This window comes from Diospyros lotus, chromosome 7 (assembly GCF_014633365.1).
Source record: "Diospyros lotus cultivar Yz01 chromosome 7, ASM1463336v1, whole genome shotgun sequence".
Classification (NCBI taxonomy): domain Eukaryota; kingdom Viridiplantae; phylum Streptophyta; class Magnoliopsida; order Ericales; family Ebenaceae; genus Diospyros; species Diospyros lotus.
Window position 1 is genome coordinate 30,784,933 of NC_068344.1, and position 18,666 is coordinate 30,803,598.

The 18,666-nt window shown below is 31.9% G+C and overlaps 2 protein-coding genes across 3 annotated transcripts; both read left to right on the top strand.

Annotated features, from left to right (window-relative positions):
- Positions 1-3,995: 3,995 nt before the first annotated feature.
- Positions 3,996-10,439, top strand: LOC127806802 (uncharacterized). Its single transcript, XM_052344320.1, has 5 exons — positions 3,996-4,213; positions 4,461-4,521; positions 5,126-5,230; positions 9,138-9,486; positions 10,167-10,439. Exons 1-5 carry the CDS (start codon positions 4,073-4,075, stop codon positions 10,186-10,188), a joined length of 678 nt encoding a protein of 225 aa, XP_052200280.1. The 5' UTR covers positions 3,996-4,072; the 3' UTR covers positions 10,189-10,439.
- A 2,994-nt stretch (positions 10,440-13,433) lies between these two features.
- Positions 13,434-18,305, top strand: LOC127806847 (uncharacterized). 2 transcript variants are annotated; one of them, XM_052344385.1, is made up of 5 exons: positions 13,434-14,510; positions 16,259-16,316; positions 16,414-16,497; positions 16,630-16,771; positions 17,389-17,547. In XM_052344385.1, the coding sequence occupies exons 1-5, from the start codon at positions 14,042-14,044 to the stop codon at positions 17,413-17,415; spliced, it is 780 nt and encodes a 259-aa protein (XP_052200345.1). In that variant the 5' UTR covers positions 13,434-14,041; the 3' UTR covers positions 17,416-17,547. The 2 variants fall into 2 exon arrangements, with proteins under 2 accessions (XP_052200345.1, XP_052200344.1); XM_052344384.1 differs by having other exon boundaries at positions 13,439-14,510; positions 17,405-18,305.
- The last annotated feature ends 361 nt before the right edge of the window (positions 18,306-18,666 follow it).

Genomic DNA, 18,666 nt, shown 5'->3' on the forward strand with positions numbered 1-18,666 from the left:
ATTTTTAAATAAAAAATTAAATAAGGGTAATTTTGACAACATGAATTTTCAAAAATATTATATTTAAATCAAACATAAGAGTGTAACATTCTCATAAAAGAATACTTAATATTACTGAGAATATTTAAATTTAACCAAATATAGAATTACATAAATCGTAGGAATTAAATATTTCCAAGAGCATTCCCAATAATCATAAATTACAAGAATTTAAAAATTTATCCCATACCAAACGCCTCTTTAATGAATTTTTATTTAAATTCATTATTACCTAAGCTTAACACCAAGGTATCATTGACCACTCCTCTAATATAAAAATAAATAAATTTATCACAAAAACAATATTTAGATATACTTTCCGTTTTAGAAAATTATATCAAATGAATTTCGTAGTTAATTCTTATTTTAGGAACAATGATATGATATTTCTCTATAACTTCTTTTAGATAAGATATTTTTATTATGTTTTATTTTTAATATTCAAATAATTTTATTGACTAACATAAATATATAGTGTTTCGAACTATTTAATCAATTAGATATGGTCTTGGTTTTAAAATTTTATTTTTTAAATAAAGATACATACATATATACATATGTATTAAGAAATCTACTACGTAAATCAACACATAATTAAGAACTACCGTAGTACCAACGATCCAAGAAATCCAAACAAAACGAAAATGAAAGTAAGCGCAACACACACAACACAACAGAAACTGAAACAATGAACACCGCATGTACGTGTTCGGATCAAAAGATCCTACTCACGACAGAGGCTCCGCCTCTAGTCAATCCACTATAATGATAATAAAGGGATTTACAGCAATATACGCACAAGATCATCACGGCCTTCACAAATCAGAAACCAAACCAGAAAAATACAAGACAACTATACAGAGTACAACGCTCAAAATTCCTGAGCAATCCCAGCACTCCACCTTCAATCACTCCCACAAAGAAACACCCCAAGTGATACACACTTACTATGAGACGAGATCAAAAACGCCTTGCAGTCTTCGTTCTTTCTAATCGTCGAGCGCCTTCCTCCGATTTTGCTGCGACCTAGCTCTTTGCATGCACTGTTCTTCTTGTCCGATTAGGGCTTTTGATTGAGTGTGTGTGTCAAAGTGCTACTCATCTAATTTTCTCAAATTCATCTATATATATATATATATGTGGGCCAAGGATATGAATGTGATAAATGGGTCTGACACAATAAGCTTGGGTTTGTTGGACTGCAGACACCAATGGCCCAACCCAGCTTATTTATATATAACCCAATTTAATTATTAGACCCAAATAAAACATATGATAAAATCAGCATAAACTTTGTTAATATATTTAATATCAAAATATAATGCCATGTGCTACATACATGAATTAATCAAATAACATATATCATATAAATCTATTTTGAATCACAATATTAACAATATGCATATATTTATCTTATATAAATTTTCATATTAAAATGTGTAAGATCTTTTTATATGATTTAGGTAATTATTTTGTGTAAGTTTGGTGAGATTTGACTAAATTGCACTAACAACTCATTTGTATTGAGAAATAGCATAAATTCCCCTTTAAGTTTTATAAACATGGATCATTTAACTCCTCGTTTAATAAATACTTATTAATTTTCTTTTAAATTCTCAAAAACTGCCTATGTCTCCATGGTTAATATAAAAAGATATTATACATAGTTAATGATAGCATTATTGACCAATTGCTTTGAACTCATATTTGAAGCAAAACTCATAAACTCATATTTGAATGTTAATAGTATTCTATGAGTTATCCACTCATTTAGAAAATAATTTATCTTTTTTTATAAATTTTAATATCACAAATGAAAAATTTGTTTTAAAACTTTTAATTCTAAAAATAAATCTAAACTATCAATATTAGATAACATGTCATATTTTATAAAATTTGTAAGATTTAAACAACTTTTCTTCAAATTATGAAAATATTTTAACTAGATTGAGTGTTACATGGATATTATGTTTAGCTCTATGGGTATATTATATTTATTTGCATTAGAAGTCAAATTAGACCTGTCATTATCTGACGGATGAAGTATATAAATTGAAATTTGTTAAAAATTATATATCTTATCTTATTCATTTTCAGGGAAAGAAAATATATTATAATAAATTTAACATAATAATAATTTATTTATTAATTTATATTGTTCACATCACCAATGATCATGGCTATCCATTTTCATTTTTAATTTTATATTGTTCTAGATTAGGTACGAAATCTTTTGCATTAATCAAAATTAATGTCAAAATTATATTATTCGATGTATTTCTCACGAAATATACTATTTGATATAACTTCTATCAATTTGTCTTTATTTGCTTGTTTTTTTAATTTTGTTTGGGCCCCACCTTTTTTTTTGGACCCTAAACATAGGTCTTAGTGGTGAATTTGGATTCGAATCAATCAATCGTAAGAACCAACAAAGTCATATTGGACTCATTTTTTGAGTTTTTGGTTCCACAATATCTAGACAAACTAGGTTGAAAATTATGGGTTTGATGGTTCATAAGTTGAAAAAAATGAAAAGATTGAGAGAGAGAAAAAAAAAATTATTAACTACATAATTTTCATTATTTGTTACCATAAATTTGGGTTTGATGGAAACTTGATCAAGAATGAAAAAATAAAGAAAAAAAAAATAGATTAACTCAACAATTATAGATAATCTCTCCATGCGTAATATTGTGCATAATGGATGCACAAGACAAAGAATGAGAGACAATGCTTGTGTTTGGCTTAAGGGTACAAATAGGAAGGGAAGGAAAAATGAATATAATTATAATTTTATTTTGTTAGTTATTTCACTCTTTTTCGTTACTTATTTAAATAAAATAAAATTATATTACATTTATTTACATTTCATTATTATCAAAAATAAAATGGTAACAAACTTTACATTATAATTTGTATCTTTCTGTTCCATCCTATTATGGTATCATTCAATTTTCTATGTCACATGTCGTCCAAACACTAGGTAAGGAAAGGGGATACAACACAGTAAGAGAAAAGAATTAATTTAAATATAAAGATAAAATTACAAATTCTTAAAAATTGTTACAGTTAAGAAATACGTGTTTTTAGGTAATTAGTGCAATTTTATTGAACCTCGTGGATGTGAAATTTAGATTGATATTTTTATTAAAAAATTATATATTTCTATGTTCAAATAGACAAGATTTAATTAAAAATTTATAGAATATTTTAAATTCCTACTCATATATATATACACTTTATTTTAATCATCAAAAACCGGTAAGCATATCAGGGTGTTAGTTTAAAAAATTTGTTTTTTTTAAATATATAGATATACTTTAAAAAATATGAAAATATAAGTATAGGTATAATGTTGTTTTAAAAAATTTATTTATAGATAAAAAGAAAATATAAAAATAATTTAATTGTTTTTAAGGTAATATTGATGGCAAAATATATATTTTAGTGATTTGAACTTTTTTTTATTTAAATATTTGTTTTTTTAATTATTTTAATTATACGTTTGAACTATATCTAATTTATTATTTTTAATAAATTTGTTGGGTTCAGAACAATGAATTAAGTATAGTTTAAATATATAATTAAAATAATAAAAAATTAAAAATTATAATTAATTTAAAATAATAAAAAATCAATTATCTAAATAAAAAAATCATGTAATTACAGGTTATTTTGCCTAATGTTGTCCCCCTCTAGATCCAACCAAACCCCTCAAGGGAAAGGAAGCAACAATTTATCTCTCACGATTAATGTTATTTGTATATTATTTATGTGTATCTTAAACTATATAAGATACCTAAATAACATACATAATCCTTACTTTATTACGCCTCAACATCTCAAGTGAGGGCATTTTAAACAGTGACAAATTATTATGCAAGTCAATATGTACATATACTTAATAGCATTCTCCCTCCCCGATATAGACAATGATCCCCCCCCCCCCCCCCCCCCCAATATCTATAGCCTTCTCTTTGCAACACAAGGAGCGAAGCAGGGAGGAAAGCATAAACCCTAGAAAGCCGAGATGGTGGGGACAAATCTGAAAGCGGATACGATGTCTCTGATGGACAAGCGTAGCGCTTTGGAGGCCGAGATGAACGTTATCATCGAACGCCTCTCTCAGCCCGGCGGCCCCGGCCTCTCCGGCAACCTCCTCGATTCCGAGGCAAGCCACAACTATTCATCTTTACTTTACACCCGTATTCATGTTTCTGCCTATGTATCTGTTTGGTCGTAGTTGTATGACTTGGCTTTCTGGAGTCGACCGTGTTTGATTGCTGAGACATTGAGGGTAAAGGAATTGATGATGTGGCTTTGAGCTGTGTGTTTTTCAATCAACAAAAATTGAGCGTTTTTTAGAGGTTTCTGTGCGTGATGGTGTAATTTGGAGTAGGTGATTGATTTATTTTCAGGGGTTCCCTAGGGCAGATATTGACATTCATGCCGTTCGAGCAGACCGGAATCGTCTTGCTGGTGCGTTTCTCTACAGTGTCCTCCTTTGTCTTGTTTATAATTGTACATTGCTCAAAATTGTACTGACCAAGTGCTTTTTTCCTTGTTATATGTTCTATAAAGGTACTGGCATTTTGTACTGTGTACTGAACGATTCATTTTGAAGAGAATTTGTCCAAGTGTTTCTGTTAAAGTTCAATCGTAATATGTACATTAGTTTTTAGCTTAACTGTCAGTCATCCCGTATCCCATCCGTAGTTAGAAGCATGTCAATGCTTTATCAATTTATTAGTTAAATTCGTTTAGCTTGAAATTTCACCAAAAGTAGTTCTGATGATTTATTCTTGTTTATGAAATAAGGCTATTGCCCATAGAGAGTCACGTATTCTCTAAGTCTTTTAGAATTTCCATAGTTGAGGTATTTTTGTTTTATGGACAAATACAAAACATTAATTGTGCACCAAGGGCACTGTTTAATGGACCGAAATACTTGCCATTTACTGCATGTGTTCTTATTTCTGTAGTTAATGCTATTATATTAACTACTGGTCATGGTAGAAAGTCTCTAGCAACTTTGATATTTTTGGATAGCAATGTTTCTATGCTCATTTCTCGTTTTCTGCAGTGCTGCGGAATGATCACAGGGATATAACTGAGCAAATAAATCAGAATATACAACTTTTGCATTCAGTAAGGCTGGCTTCAAAATCTCTGCCAGTGGGAGAATCGGGTATGCAGTAGAAATCCATTTATTATTGTAGCTGTCTGTGAGGTTGAAATATGTGAAGTTTTATGTAATATATCTTCTGGTAGAAGCTTATTTCCTTCAAAAAATTATTTTCCCCTTTTGAATACCCTGAAATAAATTTAATAATTGACGATCATGTACACATACTTGCCCTATCAGTAGATAATATTTGTTGACTTTACATGACGAACTCGAATTGTTCAAATCTTTTTGGTAAATCCTACACACGGTACAAATCTAACCTCTACTTGGATTTTGTGCTAGCAACCACTTTCAAATGCAAAAGTGTACTTCTATTATAATAGGACATTACAGTGCATGAGACTCCTTGCTTTTCAATTGCTAAGGGAGGGCCGCTATTGTTTTTGTTTGTTTTTAAAGAGGCTGTTTGTACAACTTAAAAATCTTATAGTTCCATTATAATAGTTTGGAAATTTTTATAATGAAATTGGATAAGGTCCTTTTTGATGTTCTGTTGTTTGTTAGCATATTTCTGTGGATTTATTGATTCTCAAGTTTGGATTAGATGAAGCTCTCGGTAGCCAGTAATTTGAAGTAGTGTTACATGTTGCTTCGTAGTTGTTTATAACAGCTTTGATAATCCTACAACCTTTTTGAGTACCTTCAAACCTCAGCCCAATCCAACACTGGTGGATATGCATGTGCCAATTTAGACAGCAGGGAAGTGATATTCTTATAAGGTTCTTATAGAGAAATGCCACAAGAATGACTTGGAAGGAATAATTGTAACTTGGCATTGATAATTTTGCAATTATTAGCAACTCTCTCTGGTTTTTTCCTTCTTAGAGGGCGTTTGTTAATCAAGATATGAGGTGGAAAGGCCAAGATATGGAATGCATCCTGGACTTCTATCATTTCCAACATGTTTGTCAAGATTATCTGACCATTATTGGGAAAACCATTTTGTGACCTCTTATTTTGATTTTTCAAGATATGCATATTTCTCTTTCCCTTCAAGATAAGCATATCATGATCCCTACATATAAGAAAAAAATGACGCATGTGTCCTCTAATCCATTTCAAAGAATTTAACAAACAGTTTGATAAAAATATTGGAATATTTCCCAATCTTATCTTGACCATTCTATATCTTGGTCCGAAAATCATTCCAAACTTATCTTGATACTCTTTTATCTTGCTCATTTTATCAAACGCTACCTTAATATGGATGTTAATGAGCTATATTATTTTGTGTGGGAATTCTGTTTGTTCATCATTACTCTAGACAGTATTGGTAGTGATTTAGAACAAGGAGTTTAGAATAAAATTTACCAAGTGCAAAGAGCGCATCCCGAGAGAAGAAAGATAAAATAGACCTGAAACTCAGCCTAAAGTGACTGGTTCTTCAGCCGAATAGGGGCTGGCATCTGGTTAAACAACCAGGAACGAAGAAGACAATTTCTCCTATAGTAAACTGCCGGAAAAAGTTAACCCCTAGGGAAACATTACAACTGTTTAAATAGTCCTCCTAATTAACCCACAAGGATAATGTTTAATTTTCCTAATTCTGTTGGGGTAGACACCTTCTACTACTCCTAGGCCCATAAGGAAAACACAGGCTTTAAAATAAGACCCTAAAAATCATAACAACATAATCTGAACCCAAATAAAAATAACATGACCAGAAAGCTGCGAAAATAATAAAATATACGAAATAACAATAATAACCCTGCTAATAATAATTTTTTATTGCTCCTGCATCAGGTAGTCCTCTCATCCTTTAAATTATTATTTATTTATTAAAATGACAAGTATCTCTCTCTCTCTCTCATTCAATGAGTGATGTGACCTATCTATAAATATAATTATCATGTCTTCAAATCAAGCTGGTACTTGGAAGTACTGTTTTTCCATTTGACTACTCAAGGGAGTTCTCCAATCAACTCACAGTTTAGTTTTTACCCTTGTTTGGTGTGTATTCTGGTGCTGTTATCAATCTCTCCATATTCAATTTGATTATGAGAGATGTCATTAAGTGGCACATCATTTGAATTGGGATGATGAAATTGGTTCCTCTTTGAGATGGGGGAAATGGTGTAAAATTTTTCTCAGATGATGTTCAATTTTAGTAGTACTGTGATACAAGTTTTGTTTCTTAAGGAGGGATGTCTTCTATGCAAATGTTTTAATATTTCTTTTAAGTGGAGTGTAGCTAGTCTAGGCTTGAAACAATTGATGACTAAGGCCTTGTTCTCTTTGCTGTTTTCAACCCGTTTTGAGTTTTCAATTTTTCAAAACATTGAAGACATGTTTATTTTGCTATTTTCAAAAACTCAATTTCGATACAAAGAAAAATTTTGTAAATAAAACCTAAAACAACATTTTTTGTTTTGAATGTTTTCAGCCAAAACTAACTGAAAACACCAAAATGTGGAAAACGACCACCCCCCCCCCCCCAAAAAAAAAATAAAATAAAAAATAAAATAAAAATAAAAAAATAAAAAATATCGCAAAACCCATCATTTCTCTCTCTCTCCTCTCTTTTCTCTTCTCTTCCCTTCCTTCTCAAGCTGCTGTCGACCTCGCCCACCATCATCAACTCCTCTTTTCTCCTTCATCCTCCATTGCAGGCGGCCACATGAAGCTGGCGATGATGGCTTGATGATGCTGATGACCAAGTAACATCCAAATGACGACCATGGCAGAGCAATAAAGACCAATGGGTTCTGTGTGCTGGTCGGCCAAGCAACATCCAAACGACGACCATGAAATCATCGGCCATGGTGGCTAGTGGAGACTGACTGCGTTTTTTAGTTTTGGCTGAAAATTAAAAATCAGATCTATGAAAATCCAGTCGTTAAATTTGACCAATTTTTATGTATGTTAACCCCCTTAGTTTGGCCTTTCTAATGGCAAGCTTTGATCATGTGAATCTCCGGCCGGAGGTGGTTGCCGGCGACAGAGAAGATGTAGCCGTTAGAGAGAATAGAAAAAGAAAAAAAGAAAAGAAGGAAAAAAGAGGAAAATTTGTTCTCAAATTTAGAAAATAAAATTATATATGTCACAGTTGCGCTGTGACCGCTGTCAACTTTCTGTTTCAGTGAGTATTTGAATCCGCTAGAAAATCGTAAGAGAAGAGAAAGGTTTAGAGAAGAAGAAAGAGAGAAGGAATAGTTGAGAGGTAGAGAGAATTCAGAGAGTAGGAATCTGGAATTGGTTAATTGATACTCGATACCAACTTACAAGAGCTGTTTGGGCTTATATAGCTGTCCTAGGTGCTGTCACAGCAAATTGTAGCCCTCATAACCAACTATTTTGTCTTATCCCAAACACCTTTACAGATGGACATTCTCTTTAACTAACTAACAGCTGGAACAGAAGAGAATTACTATGGAATAATAAAGAAACATAGCAATAATAAAGAGACATAGCAGGTAAATAAATCCACAGCAAAATTTGGCCTTGGTTCCGTGACAATATATTTATTTAAAATTTTAAAAATGTAGTATATATATATTATAATTAAAAATATAGGATAACATATAGTATATTATTAAGTGTATTACACATATTATGTATAATAATATTTAATATAAAATGTTATATTAAAAGAATTAATTTTATTATTTAATAATCAAATTTATTAAATAAAATATCATAACATAATTTTTTTTTTCAAAAATTTAAAACAAACGCGTTTTCTAGTTGTTTTAAAAAACAGTTTTTCAGAATAACAAAAAGAATGCGTTTTTAAAAATTTCAAAATAGATACTCAAAACACAAAACTGAAAATGAATTCAAAACTAAAAACTGAAACACGAAGAGAACACCACCTAAGTTTTTAATTGTTTTGGATGTGGTTATAAATTTAATTTTATTTTTTTTATATATGTAATGAATTTAATGTGTTTTTATTTATATTTGCAAGGTAATGTTGAAGGCTCAAATGCTCAAGACACATCTGTTGTCAATGTTGGCCACAATGTTCTTATGGGAAATACTGTTAGTGCCATGGATGTTGATGTAAATGTCAGCATCCCATTTGCATTGGTTGATGAAATAAATGAGGCTTCTCCAGCAGCAGAGGATGGCTTACAACTTGGTGATCAGATTGTGAAATTTGGGAATGTGGAATATGGTGATGTTTCGTTGCCAAAGCTTGCTTCTGAAGCTCAAACAAATCAAGGCCAAGGAGTATCTGTTATAGTTTTGAGGCAAGGTGCACTTATCAACTTAACAGTCACACCTAGAGTATGGCAGGGGCGTGGCTTACTGGGGTATGTTTAATATTCTTCTTCTTGGTGCTTGCTTCTCTGTTTATAATAAATCTTTATACTGTCATTTGTGGCTGGATTGTTTCTTAATTATTGTGAAATACTATGCATGCTGGAAACAACCAGAGGAAATTGGACACAGAGCTATGGAATATTTTATTTTTGATGTATGTACCCTTTTTTCCCCTGCTGAATTGGCGCTGAGGCACCTTTCTTGGGGACATGTCCCCATATATTTGTCAATGTGCAATTCAAGTTGGTTGATTAGTGCTTGAGAATGTTGTTGCAAATTCATCATAGTTGGTATCTGCTTTTGAGGAGCAAATTCAGTGGGCTTGCTCAGACAATCTTACATCTGTGTTATACATTCTTAAATCCTTTAGTTTTGGTAAAATCCACATTATCATAACAGCTAACAGAGCCTCTACATGTTCAATCTGTTAACCTACTCTTTCGCCCTTTAAATTGGCTGTCCATTCAACTGATGTAGAAAATGCTGGATGCTCCTTCTTCTGTCTTTCTCTGTCTTCCCCTCGTTTGTTTATTATCTCAGAAGTGATCTGTAAGTGAATCAACAGCAAATGCTTTGGATGTTCGCCAAGGGAATGCAATATCCTAATGGCTACTGGAAGTGTTCATATTGTAATATTATTAACTACTATAATTTATGTGATTTCTTGCAGATGCCATTTCCGAATCCTATGAACATCCAAATATTCATGTCAATTAACGAAAGGCCACTCGATTTTGCTGAGCTGGAAGGCAGTGCTCCGTCATGTGTTCCCAAACCCTCCATAGGGAAGGAGTGTACACTTTTGCATTGGTAAAAAATTTAGATTTGTCTTAAAAAGTATGTGAACTTACCTCTTTACTTTCTTATCTCTTGTGGGTTGCCAACTCAAAAGTGCAATTGGACATAAGAAGGAAATATATGGATCTGTATGGTTTTTAATAAAGCATGTTTGTGATTTGACTTCAAGTCTAATGATCTGTGACGAAAGCAAGCAAAGGGGGGGAGTGTTCTAGAACTGGTAAGCATTCATCTGTCACGAAGAAGGAACATCCTATATATAATAGGCTACCCGCTAGACTTCAAACGTTGAAGTGACATATATATATATATCAAAAAAGAGACTTGTAGAGCCCACTTTGCTTTACCAGGTAAGTAAACCTAGTCATCTACTAAGAAATTAAGCAAGGCAGAAAAGCAAGAAATGGGATTTTGCCAAATAAGCATAAAGATTGATGCTTTATTTCTTGTCAAGTTTAATTAGCTGCAATTTGGGTGAAGGTAAGCCATGTTTACCTTTCATTATTTGTTGCAAATTTAGCTCTACATGGTCCTAGGAAATAGGAAGGGGAATGGAATAATGGGAGGATTAGGCCCAAATTTAGTATGTATTGTTTGATTTATGGCTTTTGATAGAATAAAAATAAATATGAACAAATAAACACTGATAACAAAAACATAAAAAAATTAAAATTAGAAATCAAACCCACCTAATGAGTCATCATAAACTAATTCATCAAAGCAAACACTTTTAATTAGTGACATCTATTAACTTTTCTTCACCTTAGGATTCTTTTTTTAGGTTAGGTTAATGAGATGGACAAGCATGATTCTTCAACCATTGTATTCAACAATTTAAGTAATGAAATGCAATAATGCATCCTTGTTGAGTAGGTAATCCCCACGTGCACTTAGATGTGGTTAAAATTCATTAAAATTGTTGAAATTTATAATTTGGGATATTTGACTCTTTTATAGTTATTAGTTTTATTTTTACTAATCTCTTTTGACATTATTTTTGGGCAGTTAGATGTATATATTAGAAAAAGAAAATAATCACAATATCCTAATTAATTTTAAACAATTATGCACAATTCTATTATTATAAATTCATTAAGATAGTATTTGTTAATTAAGATATAAACTGAAAAATGTAAGATATAGAAAACATTCTATATTTTTGTCATTTTTAATATATTTGTTAAATTTATTTGACGACATTTGAAAAAGAAATCATGTGATTTTTTATTTAATATTTTACAGATATACTTATCTCTCTCCCTTTTAAGATAAGTATATCTTAAACTTTACAGATAAAAAAAATAACATACGTGTTTTCTAATGTATTTTAAAAAAATAATAAATAATTTAATAAAAATTTTGAAATATTTTTTAGTTTTATTTTGATCATTTCATATTTTAGTATGAAAAATATTTAAATATTATTTTAATACAATTTTATCTTATTCATTTTAACAAACACTACTTAAAAAGTAAAAATACTAAACTTATCTTTAAGTAGAGGAAAATAGATGATTTGAGAATTAAAAATAGAGAAAAAATAAAAAAAGTAACCACTAACTCTACCTAAATCTTAATTTATCTTTTAAAAAGTATAAAAATCAATTAGTCTATAATTTCACTTGAATCCAATTCATTTTTGAAAAATGAAAGTAAATAATATCTGAATAATTGAATTTTCTTATTTTCATTAATAAATAAACATTTTAATTAAATTTTTAAACATATTAAGTTGTGTTTTTTTTGCTGTTTTCAAATTATTTTTAGAGTTTTTTTTTGCTGTTTTCAAATTATTTTTAGTTTTCGATTTTCTAAAGTAATGAAAACGCGTTCTCTTTACTATTTTTAAAAATATATTTTTGAAAACAAAAAATAAATTGTAAAAAAAACTCGAAACAACAAAAAGTTGTTTTGAATATTTTCATCCAAAATAAACTCTAAACTTAAAATATATTTATTTATTTATATTTTATTATTGTAATGGGAAAAAATATTACAAAATTTATTAACTTTAAAAAAAATATATATTAATAATATATTAATATTAAATATTTATAATTTAGTGAATAATCAAATTTATTGAATAAACTATCATTAAAAATTTATTTTTAAAATTTCAAAAAGAACGCGTTTTTTAATTTTCTGTTTTGAGAAATAATTTTTCAAAATGATAAAGAGAACGCGTTTTTAATTTTCTAAAAATAAACTACCAAAACAGAAAATTGAAAATGAATTCAAAATTCAAAATAAAAAATTAAAAAATAAAGAGAACGCAATCTAATGATTTGTATTTTTTTGTTTTTTCTCAATAAATTAAATCTTTATTGAATTTTCAAACATTGTATTTGTAATTTTAATTTTATACCTATTTTGGACATTTTCTCACTTTTTTTTATACCTATTTTTCCCTCTTAAATAATCATTGACAGCATTGTCCTCAGCATAATGGTAAGTTTAGTAATTTTATTTTTAATTAATTTATAATAATAAAATTATATATAATTATATAATTGATATTTTTATTTTTCTCTCAAATTCTCGCTGTCGAAATTTCTTATTCTATAAAATAACTTCTTGAATGCTTTTGTAATTATATTCGTATTTCATGTCTTAAAATGGAAAGACCAAAAAGGAGGGGTCCATGATGATAGTAAGAAGAGGGTCGGTCAATGAGAGCTACAAAAAGAAAAATAACGAGAGTGACGGGTCGAAGAAGATAGAACAAAAAGATTGAACAATAAAAATTAATTTGATCTTTAGTCATTATGTGATTCTAATTATTATTTTTTTTATAGTACACTCAAAACGATATTATTTTGTAATTTTGATTAGTTTAATTTATTTAATTAAATCATTAACAATAATCAAATCGATAAAATTAACTAAAATATTTATAAAAAATAACTTAATCGCTAATAAATTATAAGAAAATTAAAGTGAATCGACGAGTTAAATCAATGTAACGGAAATTATGCCCCAGCCCTAATTGATGGACGTCAGATGTTCGTCTCTCTGCCGATCGATCAATTCCATCTTTCACAGCGTAGGACAGACCACTTTCCTCCACTCTAAAAAAAAAAAAATCATGAGAATTGTCATTATTGTCCCCATGGTGTCAGCCTTTTTTCTCTGTAAACCAAACCACTGAAAAGACAAAAGTCCCTCTCACTCACTTGGGTGGTTCACGCACAGAAAGCCCCATTTTTCTTAAACAATGCACGATGGAATCTCTATGTTCCGAGGCTCCCCTCGGAGCCCCTCTTACAGCTGTCCGTATGTAGATGTACATTTGTGTGATACTGTATATGACGTTATATAAGCCCTAGATTTGGTCAAAAGGTGGTTTGCCATGTTTCGCGGATTCTGGTGTGTGTAGTGTATGTTTATATTTTCTAGGGTTTTGGGTGGGATTGGAGCTTGAGTTCCCTGGAAATGGCGCTTTCCGTGGTATGTCGGTGGTGGATTGAGGTTATTTCTAGGGTTTTATTTGGGGATTTCGGGAGTCAGAGTATGAAATCTGCGTTGGAGAGGTTTGAGATTGGGGTGGATGAATAGGGGTAAATTTGGGCGGTTTCAAGGGCTTAAGCATTTGACCTTTGAGATGGGGGTGTTTTCGAGATTCAAACAAAATAAGCCTGTGAATTAGTGGAAGTGGAAGATTTGGGGAATTTTTTGACTATCAAAGTCGAGATTTGTGGAGAATTTAAGGGGTTTCTTTAGATATCAGGTGCTCCAAGAGTGAGATCAATGAATGTGGCTGATTCAGAGTCCAGGCCTGTCCTTGGACCTGCCGGAAACAAGTCACAGAAGTCGGTGGGTGGCCGGAAACCGTTGACAAAGCCACTGAGAAATGTCGAGAAATCGCGGAATGAGGTTGAGGCATTGGCAGACAGGAAGAGTAGGCTTCCACCTTCCACTGATATTGTGCCATTGACAAATTCTTTACATTCAGTTAGCATTCCATCTATACTTCGTAAGCAAGAGCACTTGCTGCATATGAATTTATCGCTTGATGTCTCATGTTCATCTGATGCATCCTCGGAGTCTTTTCGTAGTCGTGCATCAACTGGTAGGATATATAGAACAAATAGGACGACAATCCGCAGGAGGCAGTTGGCTTTGAAGTCAAAAATTAGTGCACCGGATGGCCTTTCAGAGCCTCTACCAGATAGCTTACAGTCCAAGAAAAGGTGTGCCTGGGTGACACCGAATGCCGGTGGGTGTTTGGGTTTGATTCCCTTAATACATGCATTATGTATTACATGTTTTCTCTTGAGAAAATCATCAATGGTAATAATGACTGGTTAAGCATGGGCTTCTCTCAGTAACCAAGCAACATGATTTTGGTTTTTCTGTTTGATATATCAAATTGAAAGTACTATTTGAAATCTGTTGAATTATGCATGGGAACTTAATTGATCTGTTTTCAGAATTAAGCTATGTGTAGCTACACTTTGCATGGAATTTAGTTGTTTCTGCATTCACCTTAGAGAATCTAGGAAGTAATGCTTGTTAGTGATTAATTTAGACTTGGTTTAATTAGTCTTGAGCCAATATGAGTCCATAACCGAGAGATGGATATTATTTTATGCAACGGTGGGATGGGTATGTCAACACGAACCCATAACCAAAAGATGAATAGAATCTTATGTGACGGTGTGATGAATATGTTAATAATGGTCTATGTTATTACTTTTGTTTGACTAAATTATATTTCCAATTTTTTCTCAGTGCTAAATTAGATTTCATTTGTTCTAATATTTTGTAATATGATTTTCATGTTAGAATCTCTAAGAAAAAGCTTTCTCCTTCATTTTAAATCTACTTAGGTAGGTAGCTACTAAGTGCATGGAGATATCTTGGCCTATTGTTCTGTGGTCAATGTGTATGTTGACTTCTCTGAACCTATCATCTCCTATGACATATGGTATATTTGCAAGCAGACTTGTGGTTAAATTTCCTTGTTTCTCTCTCTCATGCATAAAGTTCTAATTTTTACTTGTCAAAGAAAGAAAAAGGAAAATATCTGATTAAGGAGTCTGAATTTATTTTGACCGATACATCTTTTACTACCCATGTCATGAAAGAACTTAATCTTTTACGGCCCTTGGTTTTAAAGGGCCGTGGCTTGTACTGCATTCCATGGAAATTTCAATTTTGTGGCAACAGAAATTGCTGCAAAATTTTGAAGAATTATGTAATATATTTAGTCATGACAAAAAGATTCTTTGTACTATTTGGTAAAGCTAAAGGGTTAGTGAGGCAGTGTCCCTAGTCTTATTCACATTATCCTGGGTTTTGCTTGTAGGCTGTGTTAATAGGTAGATAGTTTGAACTTCAACAAGTTGTATCCTAGCACATATATTTCTTGATACTTCTTAAAAGGTTTTGCTAATTAACTACAATAGTGATCAAATAAGCCAAAATGATATATTCATTCTCAACCATTTTACTGTTTTTGTTTTTCCTGCCTTTTTTCCAATTCGGATTTTCTTTCTTCCGTACTTTCACGTTAATTATCTTCTTACCCATCTACATTTTTGTTATTTTAGATTTTGAGTTTTGGATTATCAAACCCTGTTTGTTGATTGTATGGGTATAAATAATCAATATCTTTTAATGATTATCAAGATATTATTGATTTGGGTTCACCATAAGTTGCATTAAACTTGCATCTAATGACTTGTGAATTGTAGTTCTAGGATTTGTTGCCTTTTTAGGATTTGAGTCTTTATATCCTTCACATGCACAAGCACCTGATGTGTAAAAATATAGATTTACTGTCTATTTGCTTAGTATTCTTTTAAATTTTTTGATCATTTTTCTTGGATTGGCGTATTTTCATTGTGGTAAACAAGTATAGCCATGCATTGTTGTCACTTACCATGTTTTAGGCTCACTTTGAATTATACCCAAGCATTATGCTAACCTATTTTGTCATTGATTTTCACTTTTTCAAATCAGATGCAAATTACGCTGCTTTCCATGATGAAGAATGGGGACTTCCTGTGCATGATGACAAGTAAGCAAAGTTTTCTGCAATTACCAGGAGTATAGCTCCTTCAATGATATTTGTTTTGACAGTTTTCCTGGTTTGCTTCATATTTGTTGCTGAATAGGAAATTGTTTGAGCTTCTTGTCTTTTCCGGGGCTTTGGCTGAACTTACATGGCCGGCCATTCTCTGTAAAAGACACACCTTCAGGTATTGTTCCCGTAAAGTTGCAATCTTGCTTAATTGACAGAATCAAATTTCATATCTTAATACTTCCAACTCCCAACACTTAAGCTGGCAGGCCCTGCTCTGCATTTTCTTATGACAAGTTCCTTTATGCAGAGAAGTCTTTGCAGATTTTGATCCTGTTGCTGTGGCAAAATTTAATGAGAAGAAGATAACAGCATCTGGAAGTACTGCAAGCTCACTGTTGTCGGAGCTGAAACTGCGTGCCGTTATTGAGAATGCACGCCAAATATCCAAGGTAAATTTCTTAATTCTTCCCTGTCCCCTGCAAACTTATATGGCAAGGTGTATATAAATGGCTTCAAAATATATCATTTATATATCTTTGTGAAATTGTGGGAAGATCCTATGGGCAGGTCTGAGTGGTTGGATTAAGCCTCCACAAGTTTTCTTGGAAAATAATTGCAAGACTGTTTCCATATTTAAACCACATGTTCCACTATTCTCAAATCACCTAAGTTCAACTCGGATTGAAGTTTAGAAAGGAAATTTCCAAGAATAGCATAATTAGGCAAGATGCCTCCTCCGTAATGGACCACTTCCTTTATTTCTATTGTTGAATGGTGGATTGTTTTAGGTGGAAAGTAGTTGGATCTTGGTAATAATCATTCAAGGATGGATATGCTTTATATCAGAGAAATAGTGGGTTTATTTTCGAAATGAATCTACTTTATTGGTCTATGATTTCATAAATCATTCTTTTAAACTAATTATTCCTCTTATTGAATATGCTAAGTTGGAAGTTAATTTACCCACTCATAAGTGCTAAATTCTGCTTGGGAAAGAAGCTGAATAGATAACATAATATCATTATTCACATTTATGCTATGATTATGCTGAACTAACCTTTTGTAGGTTTTACTGATGTTAGGTCATAGATGAATTTGGGTCATTTGACAAATATATCTGGAGCTTTGTGAACTACAAGCCTATAGTTAGCAGGTTCCGCTATCCTCGTCAGATCCCAGTGAAGACCCCAAAGGCAGATGTGATAAGCAAAGACCTAGTACGTAGGGGTTTCCGGAGTGTGGGTCCCACAGTCGTCTACTCATTTATGCAAGCGGCGGGCATAACAAATGACCACCTAATTAGCTGCTTCAGATTCGAGGAGTGCGTAGCTGCAGCAGAGCCAAAGGAAGTTGGTGTCATCTTGGCAGGGTTGGAAGAGAAGACCACCACAAAAGCGATGGAATCAGAAGTATGCAAGGGTATGGATGATTTGAGTTTTGCTTCAGAATGATAGATCAGTTGGCTTGAGCTGATGTCAGTTAGGTGTCCGACATCTGACAATCAGTTTACTTCAGTTCCTCCTGCTGGCCCTGGTGGTAGTTGTGTATAAATACTTAATGAAGTTCAATGCATTATAGATTCCTAGATTGTAGATTTGTAATAGTGAACTTTAACTCGGGCTGAGCCCTGGCGAAGGGGATCAATGAAAGGGCCTTCAATGTCGGTGTACAACTTTTTGTACAGTAGAATAGGTGTTAGTAGCTGGAGCTTTCTTTCTAAAATCAGTTGTTTGAAACCAGGGAACAGAAAAACCATATTTTAATGCTGTATCTGTATTATAGCTGCAAGTGGGGATTGGAAGGAATCCGTCTCTGCATTTCAACTGTGTTAGGCAGCTAGAACTTGAATTGACTGGTCAGGTGTAGCTTTTGATTATTAACTGTGCATCAGAGAGTTTTAAGTTTCTGTCCCCTTGTCTGGGACAATGATATATAGATCTGCCAGTTGGCCGATTAGGTCAGTTGAGTTAGTAAAATTCTTAAATCACTCTCTCTGAGTTCAATTCTATCCAAATCTTTTCAATTATTCAAAAGTTAGTTTGATGATGAGAGATTACACTAGTTTCTTGCGCTCATGATTTAAAATTTCTTGAGAACTAACTCGCATATAAATCTTTTTACCTACAAAACATAATTTGTATGCTATTGTGAGAGTTTGGTGAATTTATTTAATATACACTTTAAAAGGTTACATGATTATTTTAAAATTATGAATCACTAATAATCATTAACGATTCACGCAATCTTACATAACTTTTTTAGGGGTACTGTTTGTCTATCATAGTGGGTTAGGTCATGGTTGAAGGTTGCTTATACTTGGAATAGGTCGAGTCATTGAGTAGAG

Bases quoted from the DNA above. Each gene is read 5' to 3' on its own strand.
- LOC127806802 (XM_052344320.1), top strand. From the start codon at position 4,073: ATGGTGGGGACAAATCTGAAAGCGGATACGATGTCTCTGATGGACAAG. The intron at 4,214-4,460 runs GCAAGCCACAAC...ATTTATTTTCAG, and splicing joins GCAACCTCCTCGATTCCGAG to GGGTTCCCTAGGGCAGATAT. The intron at 4,522-5,125 runs GTGCGTTTCTCT...CGTTTTCTGCAG, and splicing joins AGACCGGAATCGTCTTGCTG to TGCTGCGGAATGATCACAGG.
- LOC127806847 (XM_052344384.1), top strand. From the start codon at position 14,042: ATGAATGTGGCTGATTCAGAGTCCAGGCCTGTCCTTGGACCTGCCGGA. The intron at 16,498-16,629 runs GTATTGTTCCCG...TCCTTTATGCAG, and splicing joins TGTAAAAGACACACCTTCAG to AGAAGTCTTTGCAGATTTTG. The intron at 16,772-17,404 runs GTAAATTTCTTA...TACTGATGTTAG, and splicing joins ATGCACGCCAAATATCCAAG to GTCATAGATGAATTTGGGTC.